The sequence below is a fragment of the Tursiops truncatus genome, chromosome 7 (genome assembly GCF_011762595.2).
Source record: "Tursiops truncatus isolate mTurTru1 chromosome 7, mTurTru1.mat.Y, whole genome shotgun sequence".
NCBI lineage: Eukaryota > Metazoa > Chordata > Mammalia > Artiodactyla > Delphinidae > Tursiops > Tursiops truncatus.
This window is the reverse complement of record NC_047040.1, coordinates 105,436,345-105,458,054: the sequence shown is the minus strand read 5'-3', so window position 1 is coordinate 105,458,054 and position 21,710 is coordinate 105,436,345. Positions and strand designations below refer to the sequence as shown.

General features: G+C 40.7%; 1 protein-coding gene across 2 annotated transcripts in view; it reads right to left on the bottom strand.

The window, feature by feature from the left end:
* CNTNAP5 (contactin associated protein family member 5) overlaps positions 1–21,710 on the bottom strand; it is an 877,416-nt gene that overhangs the window by 438,705 nt on the left and 417,001 nt on the right. For both annotated transcript variants that reach the window (XM_033860287.2, XM_019931771.3), the window contains exons 5-6: positions 16,169–16,372; positions 6,094–6,278 (exon numbers count right to left, since the gene is read on the bottom strand). In XM_033860287.2, the coding sequence (XP_033716178.1) occupies positions 6,094–6,278; positions 16,169–16,372 (389 nt within the window). The remainder of the gene's footprint in view (positions 1–6,093; positions 6,279–16,168; positions 16,373–21,710) is intronic.

Sequence of the window (21,710 nt, the reverse complement as noted above, 5' to 3'; positions counted from 1 at the left end):
TTATTTATTTTTGGCTGCGTTGTGTCTTCATTGCTGCATGCGGGCTTTCTCTAGTTGCAGCGAGCAGCGGCTACTCTTCATCATGGTGCACGGGGTTCTCATTGCGGTGGCTTCTCTTGTGGCAGAGCATGGGCTCTAGGGGCGAGGGCTTCAGAAGTTGTGGCACGTGGATTCAGTAGTTGTGGCTCGTGGTCTCCAGAGCACAGGCTCAGTAGCTGTGGTGCACAGGCTTAGTTGCTCTGCGGCATGTGGGATCTTCCCAGACCAGGGCTCAAATCCATGTTCCCTGCATTGGCAGGCGGATTCTAAACCACTGCACCACCAGGGAAGTCCCAAATCACATATTTTAAAAATATGTTTTTAATAGTTTTGATACTGGTAAGGTGCCTATGTTAAAAAGGATAACTGAGCACTCTTGATAAGAAACGAATGCTTGGGGTGACCTTCAAGATGGCAGAGGAGTAAGACATGGGGATCAGCTTCCTCCCCCAAAATACATCAAAAATACATCGACATGTGGAACAACTCCTACAGAACACCTACTGAACGCTGGCAGAAGACCTCAGGCTTCCCAAAAGGCAAGAAAATCCCCATATACCTGGGTAGGGCAAAAGAAAAAACAGAGACAAAAGAATAGGGATGGGACCTGCACCTCTGCGAGGGAGCTGTGAAGGAGGAAAAGTTTCCATACACTAGGAAGCCCCTTCACTGGCAGAGATGGGGGGGAAGCTTTGGAGCCAGGGAGGAGACCGCAGCAACAGGGGTGTGGAGGGCAAAGCAGAGATTCCCACACAGAGGATTGGCGCCGACCAGCACTCACCAGCCTGAGAGGCTTGTCTGCTCAACCACAGGGGTGGGTGGGGGCTGGGAGCTGAGGCTCAGGTTTCAGAGGTCAGATCCCAGGGAGAGGACTGGGGTTGGCTGCGTGAACACAGCTTGAAGGGGGCTAGTGTGCCACAGCTAGCCAGGAGGGAGGCCAGGAAAAAGTCTGGACCTGCCTAAGAGGCAAGAGACTATTGTTTCAGGGTGCGCGAAGAGAGGGAATTCCTTTCCCATGGGCCCACAGAAGGCAGAGCACCACCTAAGCGAGCTCCAGAGATGGGCGTGAGCTGCAGCTATCAGCTCAGACCCCAGAGACGGGCGTGAAATGCTAACGCTGCTGCTTCAGCCACCAAGAAGCCAGTGTGCAAGCACAGGTCACTATCCACACCCCGAGGGAGCCTGTGCAGCCTGCCACTGCCAGGGTCCCATGACCCAGGGACAAGTTCCCCGGGAGAACACACAGTGTGCCTCAGGCTACTGAAACATTAAGCCAGCCTCTACTGCCGCAGGCTTGCCCCACATTCCAATTATAACTACCACACCCCTCCTTCCCCCTGGCCTGAACGTGCAAGAGCCCCCAAATCGGCTGCTGCTTTAACTCTGTCCTGTCTGGGCAGGAACAGATGCCCTCAGGTGACCTACATACAGAGGTGGGGCCAAAACCAAAGCTGAACCCCAGGAACTGTGCGAACAAAGAAGAGAAAGGGAAATCTCTCCATACAGCCTCAGGAGCAGCGGATCAAATATCCACAATCAACTTGAGGTACCCTGCATCTGTGGAATACCTGAATGGACAATGAATCATCCTAAAACTGTGGCAGTGGACTTGGGGAACAACTGTAGAACTCGGGGTTTGCTGTCTGTGATCAAGTAATCAAACTTTGCTTAAAGGGAGAAAGGTGCAGCCGCACAGCACAGGGAGATCAGCTCGGTGCTTTGTGACCACCTAGACGGGTGGGATAGGGAGGGTGGGAGGGAGGGAGACGCAAGAGGGAAGAGATATGGGAACATATGTATATGTATAACTGATTCACGTTGTTATAAAGCAGAAAGTAACACACCATTGTAAAGCAATTATATTCCAATAAAGATGTTAAAAAAAATCAAACAAATGCTGGAGGGGATGTGGAGAAAAGGGAACCCTCTTACACTGTTGGTGGGAATGTAAATTGGTGCAACCACTATGGAGAACAGTATGAAGGTTTCTTAAGAACTAAAAATAGAGTTGCCATATGATCCAGCAATCCCACTCCTGGAAATATATCTGGAGAAAACTCTAATTCGAAAAGATACATGCACCCCAATATTTATAGCAGCACTATTCACAATAGACAAGACACAGAAGCAGCAATCTAAATGTCCATCAACAGATGAATGGATAAAGAATATGTGGCATATATATATATATATATATATACACACACACACCCCGACACAAACATACATACATACAATGGAATACTATTCAACCATAAAAAAGAATGAAATAATGCCATTTGCAGCAACATGGATGGACCTAGAGATTGTCATACTAAGTGAAGTCAGACAGAGAAAAACAAAACTCATATGATATCGCTTATATGTGGAATCTAAAATATGACACAAATGAACTTATTTACAAAACAGAAACAGACTCACAGACATAGAGAACAAACTTATGGTTACCAAAGGGGAAAGGTGGGGGAGGGATAAATTAGGAGTTTGGGATTAACATATACACACTACTATATATAAAACAGACAAACAACAAGGAACTACTGTATAGCACAGGGAACTATATTCTATATCCTGTAAATAAACCATAATGGAAAAGAATATGAAAAAGCATATATATATATATATAAAACTGAATCACTTTGCTATACAGCAGAAAGTAACACTACATTGTAAATCAACTATACTCCAATAAAAAAAACAGACCTTAGATTCAGATTCAGATATCCTATTTAGCAGTAAGGGTGTTCATATTGTTTCTGGGTGACTGAAGTAAGGAAATTTTACTTCCCAGGTTTTTGCACCTACTTAGTGGTAAAGTGGTAATTGCGACCCAGGATTCCTGTCCCTGGTGCCCCTTTCTCTCCACACAGCCTTGAAGGTGAATCTTCAAAGGCTGGAGAGCTCCAGTTGTTCGAGAGACTTCTCCCAACACCTACCTCTCCTGTTCCAGTGCAGCCAATGTCAATGTCATTGTTATCGTCAGTCTGTCTTCTTTTATGTTCATATGAACAAGCTGGCTGCATACTTTGGAAGGGGCTTGGATTCTCTGAAGCAGAGTTTGCTTCATAGGAACATTTCAAGGTGTTTTCCCCCCCTCCCCCAGGAAACACTTCTTACAAGGCACCAAAAAATTTAGACATTTCTAGAAGAAATCTGTTCCAACTTCACAAATTCAGTGACATCTTTGGATGTCTTTCCCTAAATGCTGACATTCACTTTAATGGCACTCAGCTGTGATTCCATACAGATCATCTACACTGGAGACCACAGGTAGTGATAACTTGAAAACAAATGTTGAATCAGGCAACTGGGTGAATTTTAGAATCACCTCTCAAGTTATTAGAGGTCAAGTATATGGGGACCTAATGAAACTTCATGATGGTTTTGTGTTATTTATTGTCCTCAAGTTCCTAAACGATATCTCTTTGCTTTAAGATAATTTCAATATTGTTTTTACAATCACTTAAGCAAATAAGAATGATTGATACTCATAGATTTCCAGTTATCAGCAACTAAAAAAAAACCAAAAAAAACTGCCTGGTATTTTGCATCCTGAGTCAAAGAGTGACAGATTCTCTTTTGAAGTTAATGAATGGCATATCTTATCAACAGTATGCTAAAGTAAGATTAGGATCCAAAGAGGAGATCTTTCTTACAGTTCATGATAGAGATTGGAAAAAAGTCAGATCCTAAGTTTTCAATGATTCATCTCCACCTCCACTGTTCCTGTATGTATCCACTAGTGATTGACTTTGTCTCCTAACAGGGTTTCTAACCATCTGTCCAGCAACATGCTCCGCCTACCTATAGACAGATCTAAACTACAGAGTAGTTTCAGAGTAACCTTTAGAGTAACTGCTCTAAAATAGTTGTTCTCAGACAGTAGGGTGCATCGGAGTCTTCTGGAGGAGTTTTAAAAACCAATGATTGAGCCCCTCTCCCTGAGTTTCTGATTCTGTAGGTTTGGATAGGACCTGTGTATTTTCATTTCTAACAAATTTTGATGGGGTGCTAATTGTACTGGCCCCTGAAACACATGTTCAGAATGACTCCTCTAAAACATAAGTCTGCCCATGTCACTACTCTGCAAAAAATCCTTCAGTGGCTCCTTTTCCCCCACAGTTTAAGCTCCTTAACATGGGTCACAGGGTCCATCATTACCTGGGTCTTCCCTAATTCTTACGTTTTATCTCTCACTGCCTCAAGTGGTGTGTTGATACAGGTTTAAAATCTGGCTGTTCAGGGTGTGACGCACACACACAGACACACAGACTGTATGTGTGTGGGCACACACATGCATTCAGACATTAGGTCATTTTACCGATATAAGCGATGTGTAGACACAATTTACAAATAATAATAAAATATACAATAAACTGTATTATAAATTCCATAAAACCAATTGATTTTTATAGAATGCTTTCGTTGATTTTTCACTGAACTCTTTTATCTGTAATCACACAGTCTCTTGTCACTTATTCTTTTTTTTTCTTAATTTTGTAAAACAACATAGATATGAAAAGTATTCTTAACACACAGGCTGGAGAAAACAGACTTCAAGCCAGACTTGGTCACCAGGCTGTAGTTTGCCTATCCCTGGTCTAGACAATCAACAAAACAATAAATCAAACCCTGACTTATAGGATTTACCAATATCCATGGTGTAAATATCTCCGCTATGATGGATTTCAAACCATCAAACGGATGTCACAAAATATGGAATTGGAAAGAGATGCACTGTAGCAATCCAATATAGTGTATTTCCACCACACAGATACAACAGAAGTAAAAAAAAACCTCAAATACATATAGATAGATGCATAGAGAGACACATAGACAGATAGATAGAATAAAATAAAGTAACTAGGCATCAATGAATTTAGTACATTTTAAAAATACTTCGATGGATTATAAGTTTAAATAATTGGGGTTTTCATAATGGCTGTATTTACCAGCCAGCTTCCAAACTTCCTGAAAATCTACCAGCTGGCCTTCATGAGTCAGTACCAGCTGGCCCTCACACACTACTGCCGGACGATTGTTTCAAATCCCATAGATACTGGACTGTGACATTTCATGCCCTGTACCCTGCACAGGGTCCTCTCTGACCTGGCCTGCCTTTTTCACCTTTCTCATCAGGCTAACCCTTCTCTCCTTTCAAGACTTAGCAGCATCTCCTGCTGGAAGCCTTCCACCCGCATTCAAGGTTGAGCCAAGCGCTCTGTGCCTAGGATCCCGCAGTGCCCAGTGCTGCTCTCCAAGGTAGCTTTCACCTCCTTGTTCTGCAGTGGGTGTTCCAGGCCTGACTCTGCTATTAGACTGTAAGCATCTCCAACTCAGGGACTCTGCTTTAGTCATCTCTGATTGGTATTGCCTAGAAGAGAGCCTGGTATACAGTGGGAGCACAATATATACTTCTTGAACTGAACTACTAGCAAAGATGGTTAAATCTTGGCTGCTAGTCTTGCAAAACTTCTGACCAATACACAAGGACAGTTCGTTCTTTCTTGCTCTTTTGTAGAACTAACTGTCCTGTGTATTGGTCAGAAGTCTGCATAGGAATGAAGGTGAAAAACAAGAGCCTATCATGCAGATTTTCAATTTCTTTGGATTTTATTATTTATTTTATTAAGGTATAATTGACCTAAAATTTTATATTAATATAATTTCTGTATTTTCCATGACCTCGGCTAACTGAAGCTGATTTTCGAAAAAGGAATTACTGAATGTAAGCAAGAGACTAGATGTGATACAGGAAAGCTACCAGAAAAAAAAAAAAAAAAGAAGAAGTTTTAAAAAGTAAAAAGGAGGCTTGCTGATTTTAAAGTGCACACAATTAGCTGATGCCTTGCAAGGTGTTTCTCCAGGCTCACAGCTCAGACTCTCTCCGTGGACTCCCCAGTGGTTGGCTGACTGGGCTTAGAGCAAGGGGAAGAGAAGCCCCAGGGTAAGATCTGTCAGGGGCCCACATCGTCTCACTTGCTCTTTTGCTACCTGATTTTCTTACTGATCACGAGCAAGGGGCTTGGGGGTCTGCAGGGAGAATCAACTCACCTCATAGTCGATGTCTAAGGCATCCGCCTCGCCCTTGGTCCGGAAGTGCTGTGTGTGCCGGTCCACAGTGAAGTTCACGTGCTTGCCGACCCGCTCGAGAAGGACGGAGTGCCAGTGCTGGTCATCCAGGAGGCTGCCCAGGGTGGCCGAGGGGGGGCTGCTGCTGAGCCGAGGTTTGCTGTCATCTGTGAAGGGGATAGAACACGGGATGGCTCTGTGCCCAAGGGCAGCCTGAAGCACTAGAACGTTCTGCTAGCAAGTCCAACTCTCTCTATCCAAAGGTAAAGGATGATTCCCTGTCTGCAGACCCAGAACTGTGCTGGGCTTGGGAAGGAATACCAACATTTTCCCACAGATTGCAGGACCAAAATCTCAGTCAACTGATACACACACCCCCTTCTACATGTGAAATGACATGTTAGGACTTGTGTGATTGAATAATAAGAGAAACCATATCCTGATGGCCATATGAATGATATTGAAAATAGGACTTGTCACATTTAGAAAGAATACGTATTCTTTGCATGTGAATGGCTCTTGAAAGGAGAAAGTGAATCTTTAGCTGTGTTTTGGAGGAAGAGTGAATGCTGGAGAAGTAGAGGGAAGACAGTGGCCCCAATGAGTTGGGTAGATTTGTGGGCGAAGGCAACGGGGAGGAATTAATCATTTTAGCTGCCATTTTCAAATGCCTACTCTATCAAGGGCACTTAACTAGGGATTTTATAACCTCCAAGTCTGATGCTCTAAGACAAAATGATTACCTGCATTTGACAAATTAGGAAACTGAGGTCCAGTGAGGGTAAGCATGCCTAGGTAGAGATGCAGCCAGCGTTCAAATCCAGGTCTCGACCCTTTTGACTGACCAGGGCAAGGGTCCTATGATTCACCCTAAACTGAGCTTGGAAGATACCCCTTGGGAGAATGTGAGAGATTCCGGTGGAGAGGTACATTTTTCAATCAAGTCTGCCCGTTTCCCCTCCTGTCTCTCCTCCAATTTTATGGACTTCCTGCCTGTATCCTTCTGTCAAAAAGATTAAAGCTTTTTTTTTTTTCTTTGTTCTTTTATCCTGTAGAATGGCTTAGCCTTAGCAAAATGAACAGCTCAATGCAACTAATTTTACTTACATGTAAACCTCCCAATTTTTGAATATTTTATGCGTTCGGTACCCTTAGTAACTGAAAGCTAAATGTCTCTCTTCTCTCTCCTAAGACATGTTTTACAGAACAACTGCAGCAGCCTGCTCCGTGGTGCGGCATTTAAGGGGCTGGAGCTGCCATTTCCACTGTAGGCTGCTCACTCCTACCTCCATTACGGCCCCAAGTCACTGCTTCCTGCATGAAATAACACTTTGTTGCTTCCTATGGGGGTTGGGGGGAGGCACCCAGATGATTGTAATTGAAAAATAAGAGCTGATGAGTTCATAGCTGCCTTCAATTGATTTATTCATTGACATATTGATTTGTTCCACATCTTTTGAGTTCTTAAAATGTGTCAAATTATGCAAATACATTAATAGATCTTTTTCTTTCTCCCTCACCTCTCTCCCTCCCTTCCTTCCCTCTTTCCTTCTCTCTCTCCTCCTTTCCTTCTTCCTTCTTTCCTTCCTTCTTCCTTTCCTCCCTTCGTCGTTCCTTCCTTCCTTCCTTCCTCCCTTCCTTCCTTCCTCCCTCCCTTCCTTTCATCCTTCCATCCATCTACAAAAAGGTGTTGATATCTACCTGACTTGCTTACAGTGACTAATGATGTATACAGGAGATACAGAGTTAAAAGGCACACGTCCCTCTCTGAAAGTTTTAATGTGGAGACTCAGTAAGTGAACTGATAAAAAGCATGCTGCTGGTATTAACAGCAGTTAATGCAGGGAGCCATGGAAATGCAGGGTAGGGAGCTGTGGAGGACGCTTTACAAAGCGGGCCTGATATTTGGCCAGAACAAGGAGCATTGCTACCCAGCCGGGAGAAGCACATGCCAAGGTTGGGGGTACAGGGGAACACCTAAAGGGATTCCACGCAGCAGAGTGCCATGACCACGTGGGGCTGGCTTATCCCACCCAGGACCAGTGTGCTAGTGTGAGCTAGGTTACAGCCTGTGTTTACTTTTAAGAAATGGGAGCCACTGGTCAATTAATAAGTCAGGGATTACTGACTCAGATTAACATTTTAAGAAGGTTATTTGGACAGCTGTATGGGAATTTGATGAGAAGGCAAGGCTGCCAGAAAAACTGGCGTCATCTAGATGGGGGATGAGGGGCTTAGGTAAAGAGAGCACAGGAGGATGGATTTTCAGCCAGTGAGAAGGTGTTGGCGTGTGGTGACCTGGCATGCCATTTGGATATTGGAGGTGGACATGGTAAAGGAAAGACTCACCTAGGGATGACTTTTAGTATGTTTGCTCAAGCAGGTAGGTGAAAAGTGGTACCAGTCAGAACAAAGAACACCAGTGTCCGTCTCTCTCTCCCACTTCTTCTACACACACACACACACACACACACACACCTTTTACTTATAAAATAAAACATGTCCAAAGGCTAATGATTGGTTGAAGAAAACAGTGTGCCTTATAAACTATTAATTCTAGGTAATAAGTCAAATAGATTTAATATCAGAGATTTCATTTTAAATTTGATGTGTACCTCCAACATTTTTTCTTAAAAACTAAAAAGGCATTTAACAATGATTCAGTAATAATAAGTCCAAAACATTAAAGGTTGGAAACTGTAAAGCCACTGAAAGTCACAAAATGAAAAAGTAAAGGAATCACATCTTTTCCCCCTAATTATTTGTTCTTATCTGTTGTGTTGGGTGGGTTTTAGTGATATGTTGATTTCTTTAGTAGAGCCAATAAAGACAAGGATTAAATTAAGTATTTTAATATTTTTCTACACTATTATTCCTACTTCATAAGAGAAATTTAATTTTGAATAGGTCAAACAGACTGTAAATTTTACTTGACTTTTTGGATAACGTAGTGAATCTTTCTTTTATCCTTGTTTGCATTTACTAAAACATTAACAGAAGTTTTGATTTTCTTTTTTCTTTTCTTCTTACATTCTAGAATGAGTATAAGTATCTTTGATAATGGGAAAAACAAATAAACTTCATTAAAACCATAATCCTTAACCTGCATAGCTGGTTCATTGAAAACTATACGAGTGATGTGTAAATTGTTGAATATCTCCTGCATTACAAGCATCTTTTTAACTAAAAAAATTGGTAGACATTACCTTATTTCACTGATCCTCTCCATTAATCATTCTATGCTAACACTCAGAAATCTTGTATGCACACAAATTGAGTGAAAGTTAGTCTGTTTAAACAATTGGATAAACAGGAAATTCTGCTCTTCATTCAATAGGATGTTTTAAATTGTATCTAGAGTAGGTGTTACCTTGAAGAAAAAGGTTACTCCTAGGAAAGGTTCCATTTTACCTAGAAATGTTCAGTATTAGAAATTGTAATACAAACTTCATTCTCAAAAGATTATCAAACTCTTCATCCTGTAATACACATTTCAAGTTTTATCTCAGTGACAATTATGGTTCAACTACTAGTTTTAACTAGTTTCCAATTTATTAAGGCAAGATAAAAATTCCTATAGGCAATTGTGGAGAACAAAGACAATAAAAATATCTGGAAGCTATCTTTTAGGCCAGAAACACATTAGGGGGGAAAATACCTCTTATTATTAATTAAATAAAAACGTGTTTTCATGTGGTTTGAGATATAATTAAAATGAAACAATGTAAATACTACTCAAGTCCCTAAAGCATATGGCAATTTTTATAGGAAGCTTGAAATGATTGCAAAATATTTCTAACTTGCTCTTCTCCCCCACCCACATCCCCAACATACTGTGGATAAGCATGTCAAATTGTTCACCCTTGGAACTAACATTTTTCTGACTAAGGGCATTATATTGCATTGTTTTCACCCAAAATCTTCTTTGATTAAATCTTGCTTGGTCTTAACAGTTTAAACACTTTAACTTTCACAATCTGTGGATATCATATGGCCTAGCAAAAGGGAACAGAAACTTTCTTTTTTAAGATTGTATTTCAACAGAAAGTCACGTTGGAAAGGGCTTGATTTATTGTTGATGAGATAGGGGACCACTCACATGGAGGTCACCAATGCCTACCTCCGCCCGACCTTCAGAATTAACCTTCCCACCTTAGTTGTTCAGGTTATCGATGTTGGTATTCACTTGTATTTTTAAGGTTCTCTTCTACTAAGTGAGGTAAGCATTTTACATAGGTTGTTTCCATTATTCCTGAACACAGCCTTACAAAAAACTTCACCTCAAAGAAGCTACAAGACATACCTAAGGACACAAAGTATTAGGGTTACAACCAAGCTCTGACTCCAAAGCTAATGCTCTTACCACTACTCCTACTGGAAAAATTGATACTCCCACTTACCCTCATTTCTTATGTCCTGGCCACCTGCTTTCCACCATACATATGTGTGAGCTTATATAGCTTAATCAGAATACCAAGAAAAGGATTTGATGCATTGGGAAGCTGAGAGTTTTGGAAAGGAACATGGGGCAACCCTAAGAGGGAAGGACACAATGTAGAAGGTGAAGGCAAATTTCACCTTTGCAGGTTATCCAGGAGCATAAAGACCCTTGTTTAGCCGAATTCAGGGCTGATGTATGTTCTCCTAAGCACTCAAGTGAAGTCTTCCAAAGAAAATAAAAACTAACAGGACGCCATGCGACTGCAGTGGACTTGACCCTCAGATCAGAGCAAATCCTTATGTATCAAAAAAGCAATGAAATTCATCTTTCTTGTATTGTTAAAGTTGTTAAAAATTTTCTAAAGTTTATTCAATAAAACATTCTCTAGATTTAGGAGTCATGGTTCAAGTCTGACTCCTAAGCTGTATCCATCTTCTGTGACTTTGTTATCTTAAAAAATGCTATCTTAATACAATTATGGTATGTGGTTTTGATGATACCTAATTATATAATTTTAGTTAATATTACAAAATTAGAAAGTAAATTGTAATAATTATTTTACTAGGCCTGGACCTCCTTGAAAATCAGAACTGGTAAATTCAACTTTTAACCTCCAGTGCATAGCTCAGTGCCTGGCTTAATGTACTCGTTCAGTGAATTCTTATTATAAGAATGACACAATTTACATAAAATGTGGAACAACTTATCCCATTGACACTTTGTCTGAAATGCCTGTGTTCCCTTCCTCTTTGTAATGAAATCTCCAGCTAACTCAAGGTGGATCCAGGAAGGCTTTCTGGACTCCTTTATCCTACTCTGGTCTCTCCATTCTCAAAGTATAACACATGGATACCAACTTCCTGATATTTAACTTGTAATTGTTTCATGAAGGTTTATAACATTTTAATGATGAATGTCAGGAACTTGGGGTTCGATTGATGAGTGTTCTAATCTTGGGTTTACAGCTATGCATCTACGTGACCTATGTAGCCCGGGGCAACCTACTGGACATCACTCACCATCAGTTTCTCCATCTGTAAAATGGGTTTGGATATAGTTTGTAGGATTGCCATGTGATACAAATGAAATATATATGTAAAATGTCTAGCACAGTGCCTAAGTGAGGGCTCTCAAAAAATGGCAACATTAAGAAACATCTTTCGTAGTATTTAGTCCAGGTCCAGAAACACAATAAATGTTTTATAAATACATATGAGTTGGCTTATCAAAATGCTTGAATTTCAAAAAGCTAAAGTAAATGTTCATTGGACTCTCTGGAGAATGTTCAGACTGTTCACTGATATCCCAAGCTATCTCAATGAGTTGGTTATGCAGTCAAATGCTTTGCCTCTGAACCCATACTTGGCCCCCCAAGGACAGTGTGCTCCACACGTGGTTATGCTATGCCGAGATTCTCGCTTTCCTATGACTGTCATATTACACAAACATTATGCCTCAGTTCAAAGGTGCTGGACTCTTGTAAGGATGAATGACCCGCATGTGCTATTGATGTTTTATTTAGTTCTCAACACAATTCCCCAGTCACGTAATGCCTCTGCTCTTTCATTCTCCCACCTGCATGTATGGGTTTGAGCTGTTGTAATTCTACTGAGGGCAAACTGCCACAGGTGATCTGAAGGACAGGTGTAGCATGGAAAGAGGAATCTTTATGAACCCCCTTACGGACTGAGAGAAGAAATCTCTCTCCCATTAGTAGCTCTAGAAATCTCACTGTTCTACCCGAAGAAAGTAGTCAAACACCTAGTTCAACTGCAGCATTGAAATGATCTTTCCAAGTCAGCCTCCATAGGAGTAACTAGGTAATATGAATCAGAATTTCGGCAAAGAGCATCACTTGTGAAGAACCACAGCACACTGTGTATACCTCCAAAGGCCATGGTATAGGTCATGCAGCTGTCCATGGTACTGAACCTCTCTACTCAGCCTGAATTTCTGAATTGTAAAGTCACAGATTAGATAAGGAACTGGAGAACTCTCACTAAAGGAAACACTGCTGCAGTGTCCACGTCAGCTGGGCAGAGAGAAACTTCCTCCCCTTCCTCCGTCATTGGCCATTGTCCCAGCACCATTTTGCAGCCCATTAACTTGGATTTTAGAATTCTTCCTTCCCCACTCCTCCTCTTGCTCTCTCTCTTTCTTCCTTTTTATTTCTTGATTCATTTCTTTAAAAAGAGAGCTTGATCATGGGTGGTATGAACTCTTTCCTCTTTGAAGGCTGTGTGGCAACATGGGAAGAACATGAATTTTATATCATATGTAAAAATTTTATATAAATAGCTAAGGAAAACACTTGGAAAATATACAAAAATGTTAATAGAAGGATGACTGAGTTGTAGGATTTTGAGTGATTTTTCCCTTCTTTATAGAGTGGTTTCTTTCCTTCCAGTTTTCTAAAACTGACATATATTTTATAATCTGAAAGTAAGTTTAAAACCTGGTAAATATAACTGGATTTTAATTGTGGCTATGCTAATTTATAGCTGTGTAATTTGAACAGGTGATATATCCTCCTTCAGCCTAACATTCCACATGGGTAAATTGGAACTAATGTTTATGTACCTAATAGGGCTGCTCTGAGGATTGGATAACACACTGGCACATTGTGGGCATTCTGCAAATATCATAGCGGGGAGAGTAGCTCAGGCTTGAGGGTCAGCAAGCCAAATGAGAATAATATGTATTTGTGTCAGGCTCTGATATATGAGATGAAAACCACTTTTTCCAATGTACTCAATTTGCCTCAAGTACCTACTTCAGGCTGGTGCTCTCCTAGTTTCCAGAGCTACAGTTATGAACAAAGTGTTATCTTTCCCTTGTGGAACGTATGTTACAGATTTTCTCTTATGGGCAAATCAAAACGATTATCATTCCCCCTTTCCCCTTAACTTAGTGCTTCCAGAAATCTGCTGGCTGTAACAGAGTTACGCAGAGCTAAAGTACTAATATACGTCAGCATCTCTCTAGAGAAGGAACATAGAAATCTGTGCTATTTAACAAGTATCCTAGGTGACTGCTTAAAAGAGATAAGTACAGGAAACAGTCATGGTAAACGGATGGAAATGAGTAAAATCCATAAGCAGACGAAAAGATGAAGAAATTCCAAACTCTGCAGAAAACAGACTAAAGGAGATTTTCCATTATCGCCACCACAGTTAGAAATATGGGGCAGATGGGATCTGGAAAGAGAGAATTATTCTGCTTTCTTTATATCGCAGCATGGAGCGGGTCTTCTTTACCTTAAAATACCCATTTCTTTCCAGGAAGGCCTGCATAGCACAGGGTGTGGGACATTCAGATATTGTTGGTTGAATGATGAGTAATATTAAGAGCTTCACCGTGTTTATATACTGACAAAGAAAATTCATTTTGAATATTTTTAGTTTTCATGTTCATGCCCTGGAAGATAGTTAGTAATAACCCCAGGTTAGAAATAAGTAAACTGAGGCTTGGGAGTTATGAACTTTCCCCATAATAAATAGCTAGCACCTGTCTGCAATTAAAATAAAATCTGTCACATGAGCACACCTCTTCCTTTCCATCCTGCTCTACTGTGTGTGAAGCTGCTGTACCTCATTGGGTTATGGATGTTGGAGCAGAGCTTTGGAGTGGTAATGGCACATTGGAATTGGGAATCCAAATGGCAGTCACTGACAGAATCAGTGTTACCTGCTTTACTAATGACAAGTCATAATAACTTTATCCACAACTCACAATGCTCTGTGAACCACAGAGTAACTGTAACTAGGTGTGTGTGTGTTCGGGGAGTTACTCCATCCATTTTCCTTTCACAAAAATTGAAGGCCAGTTAACAGACTGATGTATTTCTGCTGAATATTTATATGCCCACCCTTCATAGAATTCACTGATACATTTCTTCTTTAGGTAAGTGAGCAAAACCGATTATGTTACTAGCAAAACCTCTTATTGCTCTCCTCTGAGTGAGACTCTCCTTCTAAAGATGCTTTTGCTAACTATTTAATTTAGTGCATTAGTTATCAATTTGATGAGTTAAAACTTGGGATCCAGAGGTTCTCCCTGCTACCCATGCCAATACTCACCGTGGAGGCTAAGGAGATGCTCAGAAATGCCTCAAAATAAGGATCTACATTGTTTGGCTTTGGGGATGAGTTCACAATAATCTTCATTTTTATGCTAATTACTAAAATAATTTATTACTAAATAATAATTACTAAAAGATAAAACTTATCTGTGATTTTTCCAGTCTTTCATCCAACCTGAGCTTACAAACTGAATTCTGCTATAACTTTCCATCTTTACTACTTGACAGGGAATACTTGGTGATGGGTGATAATTCTCTTCCACAAATATACTCTCCACCCCTTCCCCTAAAACTAACATTTTCAATGGGAGGAAGGGATTCATTCTTATAAAAAATGGTCACTTCCTTTTTTGTCAGCCTAACTCTTGGTCCTGGTTTCTTTTCCTCCAGGAGAGCTTTTTGGTTTGCCTTTTCATCTTTGGAAACTCTGCTCCCTGCCTTCTGCACTTGGCCCATACTTCCTTCCAAAGCACCTTTCACATAAAGGAGGGTGACCCTCTCTCTTTCTTCCCCTGGGATAGGAAGTTGATTACAAAGAAATGCAGACCTGCCAGTAGTGAGGCAGGCATGATGGATGCAGAAGCCTGAGTCCTAAATACAGAGAAGGCAGCAGGGCATCTCTAATAAATTAGCTGGCATTTGGCAAGTCTAGGGCTCACACTGGCACAGCCTGGACACTTAAAGAAAACAGTATTTCCCTTAATAAGACACGGGAATGTCCAGAAACTTAGATGCCATACATATGACCCCCTTATTCCCCCACAAAAAAACAAAAACAAACAAACAAACAAAAACAAAAAACAAGCCAGGAAAGATATTAAAATGTTTTTCCTCCATTTTCCCCTGGAACTTAACTTTCATAAATGTAACAATTACAATAGACTATGAGCAAAAGCCTCATTATAATACATGTGCATGTGTGTGTGTGTGTGTGTGTGTGTGTGTGCACGTGTGCATGTAAACTTGCCCAAGCTAAAGTTCGTTACGAAAAAAAGAGAAATATGGGGCTTCCCTGGTGGTGCAGTGGTTGGGAGTCCGCCTGCCGATGCAGGGGACATGGGTTCGTGCCCCGGTCCAGGAGGATCCCACATGCCGCAGAGCAGCTGGGCCCGTGAGCCATGGCTGTTAAGCCTGCGTGTCCGGAGCCTGTGCTCCGCAACGGGAGAGGCCACAACAGTGAGAGGCCCAAATACCGCAAAAAAAAAAAAAAAAAAAAAAAAAAGAGAGAAATATGTAGAGAAAGAAAGAAAGAAGGAAGGAAGGAAGGAAGGAAAGAAGGAAAGAAAAAGGAAGAAAGAAAAAGAAAGAATGAACAATTAGCTTGTAGCTCTCCCTCCCTACCAAAATTACCTTGTTTAAAGAATGCTGTTTATGGCTTAAACATGGTATTTTTCTTCTCCAACCTGCATAAGGAAAATATGTCACTTAGACTGTGATCCAGGAACTTCTAACTGATACACTAGGAGGATAAGGAACTGTGACCTGCTACAAAAGGATTTCCCCATAGTCTGACCTACCCAAGTTGAGGGACCTACCCAAGCTGAGGTGCAGGGCGAGCCTCCCCTTCTGGAGCTCCAGGGTGATGTGGTCTCCACGTTGTCCTTCTCCGTGGAACAGGACCCCATCTCCTTGCATGCTCTTGAACTTCAGGGAGATCACATCTTTGAGAGTACTCATCAGCTTCTGATTGAACCTGTACAGAAGGGAGCTTCGACCATCAAAGTCAGCGATGTCTGATTCTAGGCACAAAGAGAGAGGGGGAGAAAAATCAGTGCACATCCTCCAAATTGCTTTTCCTTCTTTCCCATCTTAGTTGTTGTCCAATTAATAGAAATGTTCCTGATATCTATAAGGTATCGACTCACTGGGAAACATAGTCTAGACCCAATCTAATTAGATTCAAGGGAAATATTCATTTACAAGCAGCCATCACACAGAGTGAACTGATCATTAGCTTAGAAGTAAAAGCCCTCATTAGTGCTGTCAGCTTTTGCTTGAAGGGACAGGGTGTGAATACCACAAGTACCTTTGTCAGGCTCTATTGTGTCAAATGCCTGGTTGTAATAATCTCTCATGATTTATCCTCCTTAATAATTTGCTTCTGATAGTTGGAGTCACTTTATTCCATTATCTCAGGCTCAAGGTTGGAGATGAAATATATAGCTTATTATTTCAGCTCTGAACAGTACTGTCTTCCTAGATCTGCACTGAGAAGGATTCTGAGGTTTCCTTTTGGTTCAATGGAAAAGAATATGCAGTAAAAGAAGACTTACTATTTGAACAGGGAGGGCAAATATCTTGCATTCTTCTCATGCTTGCCTTATCTTGTGCTGATGGTATCTACCATTTTAGTTTTCATATACAAAAATGTTCATTCATTATTGTGAAAGCAAAAAGAGAAGACCCGGTAATCATAATTTAGATAAGCTTATGTAGTAGATGTGTATAAACATATCTGAAAATTGTACGCCGAAAAGCTAATAAGGATTTTCTTTTTCTTTTTGAATGATGCATAATTGACCTACAATGTTATATTAGTTTCAACTGTACAGCATAATTATTAGATATTTGTATATATTTTAAGATGACCGCCGCAAAAAAGTGTAGTTAACGTTTGTCACCATACATAGTTATAGAATTTTTTTTCTTGTGATGAAAATGTTTAAGATCTAGTCTCTTAGCAACTTCCAAATATGAGGAGTCTCGCCTCACCAAAGAATATCTACAGATGACAAATAATTATCTGAAAAGATGCTCCACGTCACATGTCACCAGGGAAATGCAAATTAAAATAATGAGATGCTGTTAACTGCACACCTATTAGAATGGTCTAACTCTGGAACACTGACACCACCAAGTGCTGGTGAGGATTTGGAGCAACAGGAACTCTGTTTCATTGCTGGTGGGAATGTAAGATGGTACAGCCAATGGAAGACAGTTTGGTGGTGTCTTACAAAACTAAGTGTACCAGCAACCATAGTATCCAGCAACATAGCTCCTTGGTATTTACTCAAAGGAGCTGAAAACTTATGTCCACACAAAAACCTGCACACAGATGTTTATAGCAGCTTCATTCATAATTGCCAAATACTAGATGTTCTTCAGCAGGTGAATGGATAACTAAACGATGGTACACTGAGACACTGGAATATTATACAACACTAAAAAGAAATGAACTATCAAGCCACGAAAAAAAGAAAAAAAATTTAGGTTCATGTTACTTAGTGAAAAAAGCCAATCTGAAAAGTCTACTGTATGAGTCCAACTATATGACATTCTAGAAAAAGCAGAACTATGGGACAGTAAAAAGATCAGTGGAGACCAGGGGTTAATGGGAGGGAAAAATAAATCAGCACAGCACAGAGGATTTCTAGGGCACTGAAAATAATCTATGATACTATAATGATGGATACATGTTATTATACATTTGTCTAAACTCACAGAATGTACAACTGCAATAGTGAACCATAATGTAAACTATGGACTTTGGGTGATTACAAATTGTCAACCTAGGTTCATCAATTGAAATAAATGTACCACTCTGATGGGGGTTGCTGATAATGAGGGAGGGGAACTTGCATTTTTGGGAGCTGGGGGTATATGGGAAATCTCTGTACCTTCCTTTTTATTATGCTGTGAATCCAAACTGCTCTAAAAAATAGCCTTTAAAATAAATTAATAGTGACTCTATGTAGGAGGTGTTATTATAGGTTATTTTTACATTACTTTTCCTAGTTTTTCATCATAAAAACTTTTACAAAAAACTTTTATTACTTTTATAATAGAAAAACATTAAGGCTATTTAATTATACTTAAAACAGATTCATTATATACCATCTTATGTGGGTGAGATGGTGGCGAATGGGTGTGTGGGGGGGTGAAATTATTCTTATTTGAAATCAAGTACTTGGGATAACTCAATTTTTTATTATTCACCAAGCAATTAAAATCCTCACCTTGAACATACACAGTGATAAATTAAGGGTTTTTTTTTTTTTTGACTAAGCATATAGAAGCGTCCTTTGGAAAGCTGAAATTTTGTAATGAAAATAAAATCATACTTTTCCTATAATTAATTTTAAAATACCATTTCACAATTTATTCCTCTGGAATAAAGTGGTTCTAACCAAAAGCTTGCTGATGACTCCCGAGACCCTAAAATTAAATAGTCCAGGTACAGAGGGATTTTCACAAATTCCCAGCTCTCTCAGACTCTCCCCATATCACCCCATCAATGTTCCTGCCTCTGTCCTCTGAACCAGACTTTACGAAAACCAAATGGAGGCTACAGACAGCAAGCTGGCATCAATCATAGAATAATAAGGATCATAATGTAGTTAAGGCCATGGATGTTAAGCTGTGATGGTCATAACTTGTTAACTCTGTTGCTTTGGCATCTCTACATCCCTACGCCTGATTTCCTCATCTATAAAGTGGGGTAATTACACCCTTCAGAGAAGACTGCTGTGAGCATTAAATGTGCTTATCCATATAAAGTGACAATTTGTACAAAGGGATGCCATCATGTCTGTCATGTTATTTGTGTTAAACCAATAACAGATAGTAGGAGTATTAGTAGTGTTTAGGATACATGGAGGACTTTGCATTCCTCCCCAGTGCTGGCACCCCACTCTTTCACCCCAAATAATGCTATTTCACTTTTTGATTCAATGGTTTATTGCCCATGGAATGCAAGCTGGCTCCAAGTTTCCTGTTCTGCCATATTTCAGGTTCTCAAACTCTACTTGAAATTCTTTGGGAGCAGAGTCTGCATCTGTATCTTCATGGTCTCTTCCGATGTCTCCCCTGTGGCTCCGCACCAGACTCTGGGTTAGGAACTGGGTCCTTAGGAGCTTTAGTGCTGAGTGAGGGAACATGGCATATACAATTGGCGGACCATGACACTAATACGTTGTGAGCTAAAATAGAAGGGAGCACTCAGTGCTATGGGAACAGTTTGAAGCTCAAACACTGTATATGACTATGGAAGTGAGGTGAATTCTGACATAAATAAGCATGGAATCTTGAGTTACTGCTGACAAGAGATGCCCTGATCTGGTTGTCTCAGTCTGCAGCACCCAGACGCTCCACTCCAAGACACTATCTCCTCTCTCTCCAATCCATCCCAGCATTCATGATCTTTATTTCAATCCCTCTGATGTCTAGCTAATGCATGGACTTAATCAATGCCATAAGCAATGATGACACAGGCTACCTCTAAGGAAACACAGCTCCATGTTGCCATGAGATCTTAAAGAAACTGAGCCAATCAATAGGACGGGAAAAAAAATATTGTTGAAGTCTCACAGACCCGGGTTTCAACTCTGGTTTTGCTATTTACTAGCTGGGGGACTTGAGGCAACTTTCTTGACTTCTCTGAGTTTCAGTGTCCTATCCGTATAATAGAGCTAAGAGAAACCTACCCTAAAAGCCATTATGAGAATTATATAAATCATACCTGGAAATGAATAGTCACTCAATAACATTCCATTCCCTCATTCCATCATTAATCCAAAGGCATTACTGCAGTGGTAAAGATTTGAAGAATGATGTAAAGATGGTATCAAGAACATGGTATAAAGGAAATCTGTTTGAGACTGGGGTTCAGTATCCCTCACAACACATTGAGCAGGCATTTCTCCAAGCCTTCATCACTTTCCATATTCTTAAAATAGCCCCACAACTGCCCTCCCATATTCAACTTTTGCAGCCTCCCTCTGACCCATTCTTTCATGTTCACATCACCTTTGCTAAAGCCTTTCAGGAAACTCAATGCACTAAGAATTAAATTCAATTGGTCTCTGTCCTCCTTTCACACCTCATCCTCTACTTCTCTCCCCAACGCTCATCCCACCCCAAGCATACTGTATTTTCAGTGTGTATCTATGTGTCTGTCATAGTCATATACATAAGTGTGTATGGGGGGTGGTTAGGACATGTACAGAGCACACACCATGAGCCCTGTAATTCTCTAAATGTTTTTTGTGTGTGAATTTATTTAATCCTATCAATCATTTATCATAATAGGGAAGAACAAATCTGACTCCCTATTAGATCTGTTTCTTTTACCTTTGAATTCTATTGCTTTTGCTTTAAAAATGTTGCCTATAGGCTGAAATACACAGGATAGCCCATATTCAAGACTCTGACCTTCAACGGTATAACACTTTCTCATTCATATAAAGATAAAAAGTTGCAGAATAGAGAACAGCACTTGTTTTGTTGGAGGTTTACAGGAACATCATGACCTGACCTATGCAGAGAGCTGCAAGAACAAAGGATTCAAACACCAAGAAGTTTTCAACAACCAACCACACCCCTCCCACACCTGGGCTTTAAAAATGCTTTGCTGAAACCCTGAGGAGAGTTTGGAAGTTGGGGGCACAAGCCACCCATTCTCCTTGCATGGCCCTGCAATAAACTTTTCTCTGCTCCAAACTCTGATATTTCAGTTTGTTTGGCCTCACTGTGTGTTGAGCACATGAACTTACATTCTTACGTTCAGTAACACTATGAGGAATGCGCTGTCTTTATTATTGCTGTTTTACAAATAAGGACACTATGGCAAAAGGAGTACACAGTTTGCAAATGACTGACCTGGGAATCCAACCCATCGCATAGGACTTAGCCGTGTTTTGAGTGTGCTGAGCACCTTCCCAAGTGCCACTCCTCTCTGGTTGATCCTCTAACACCCAGCTCATCAGTCTAGTGCTGGGCCCTTTCCCTAACAGCTTCCTCCCATGAGTTAGTCTCCCACTAAGCACCCTGCCACTCCCTCAATAATTCACCTCCCGACCAGATTTTGATACTTGGTCGTTTCCAGCTCTCCAGCAGGACAGTGCATCCCTTGAGAAGAGGGTTTCAACGTGTATTAATCTCCTCATTAATTCAGAGCTGAGCACTTTCTGTGAAATGACTTAGTGACCTAGTGCAGTACCTATGTCTGAGGGCGATGCTACCAATGGTCCCATGACTTCCTCTCCCATTACCCCCACCACCACCCTACAAGAGCCAGGTTGCCTATCCACACTCAAAGAGTTCATTTCTCTGGAGGCATGCACTCAGCCACTGGGAACA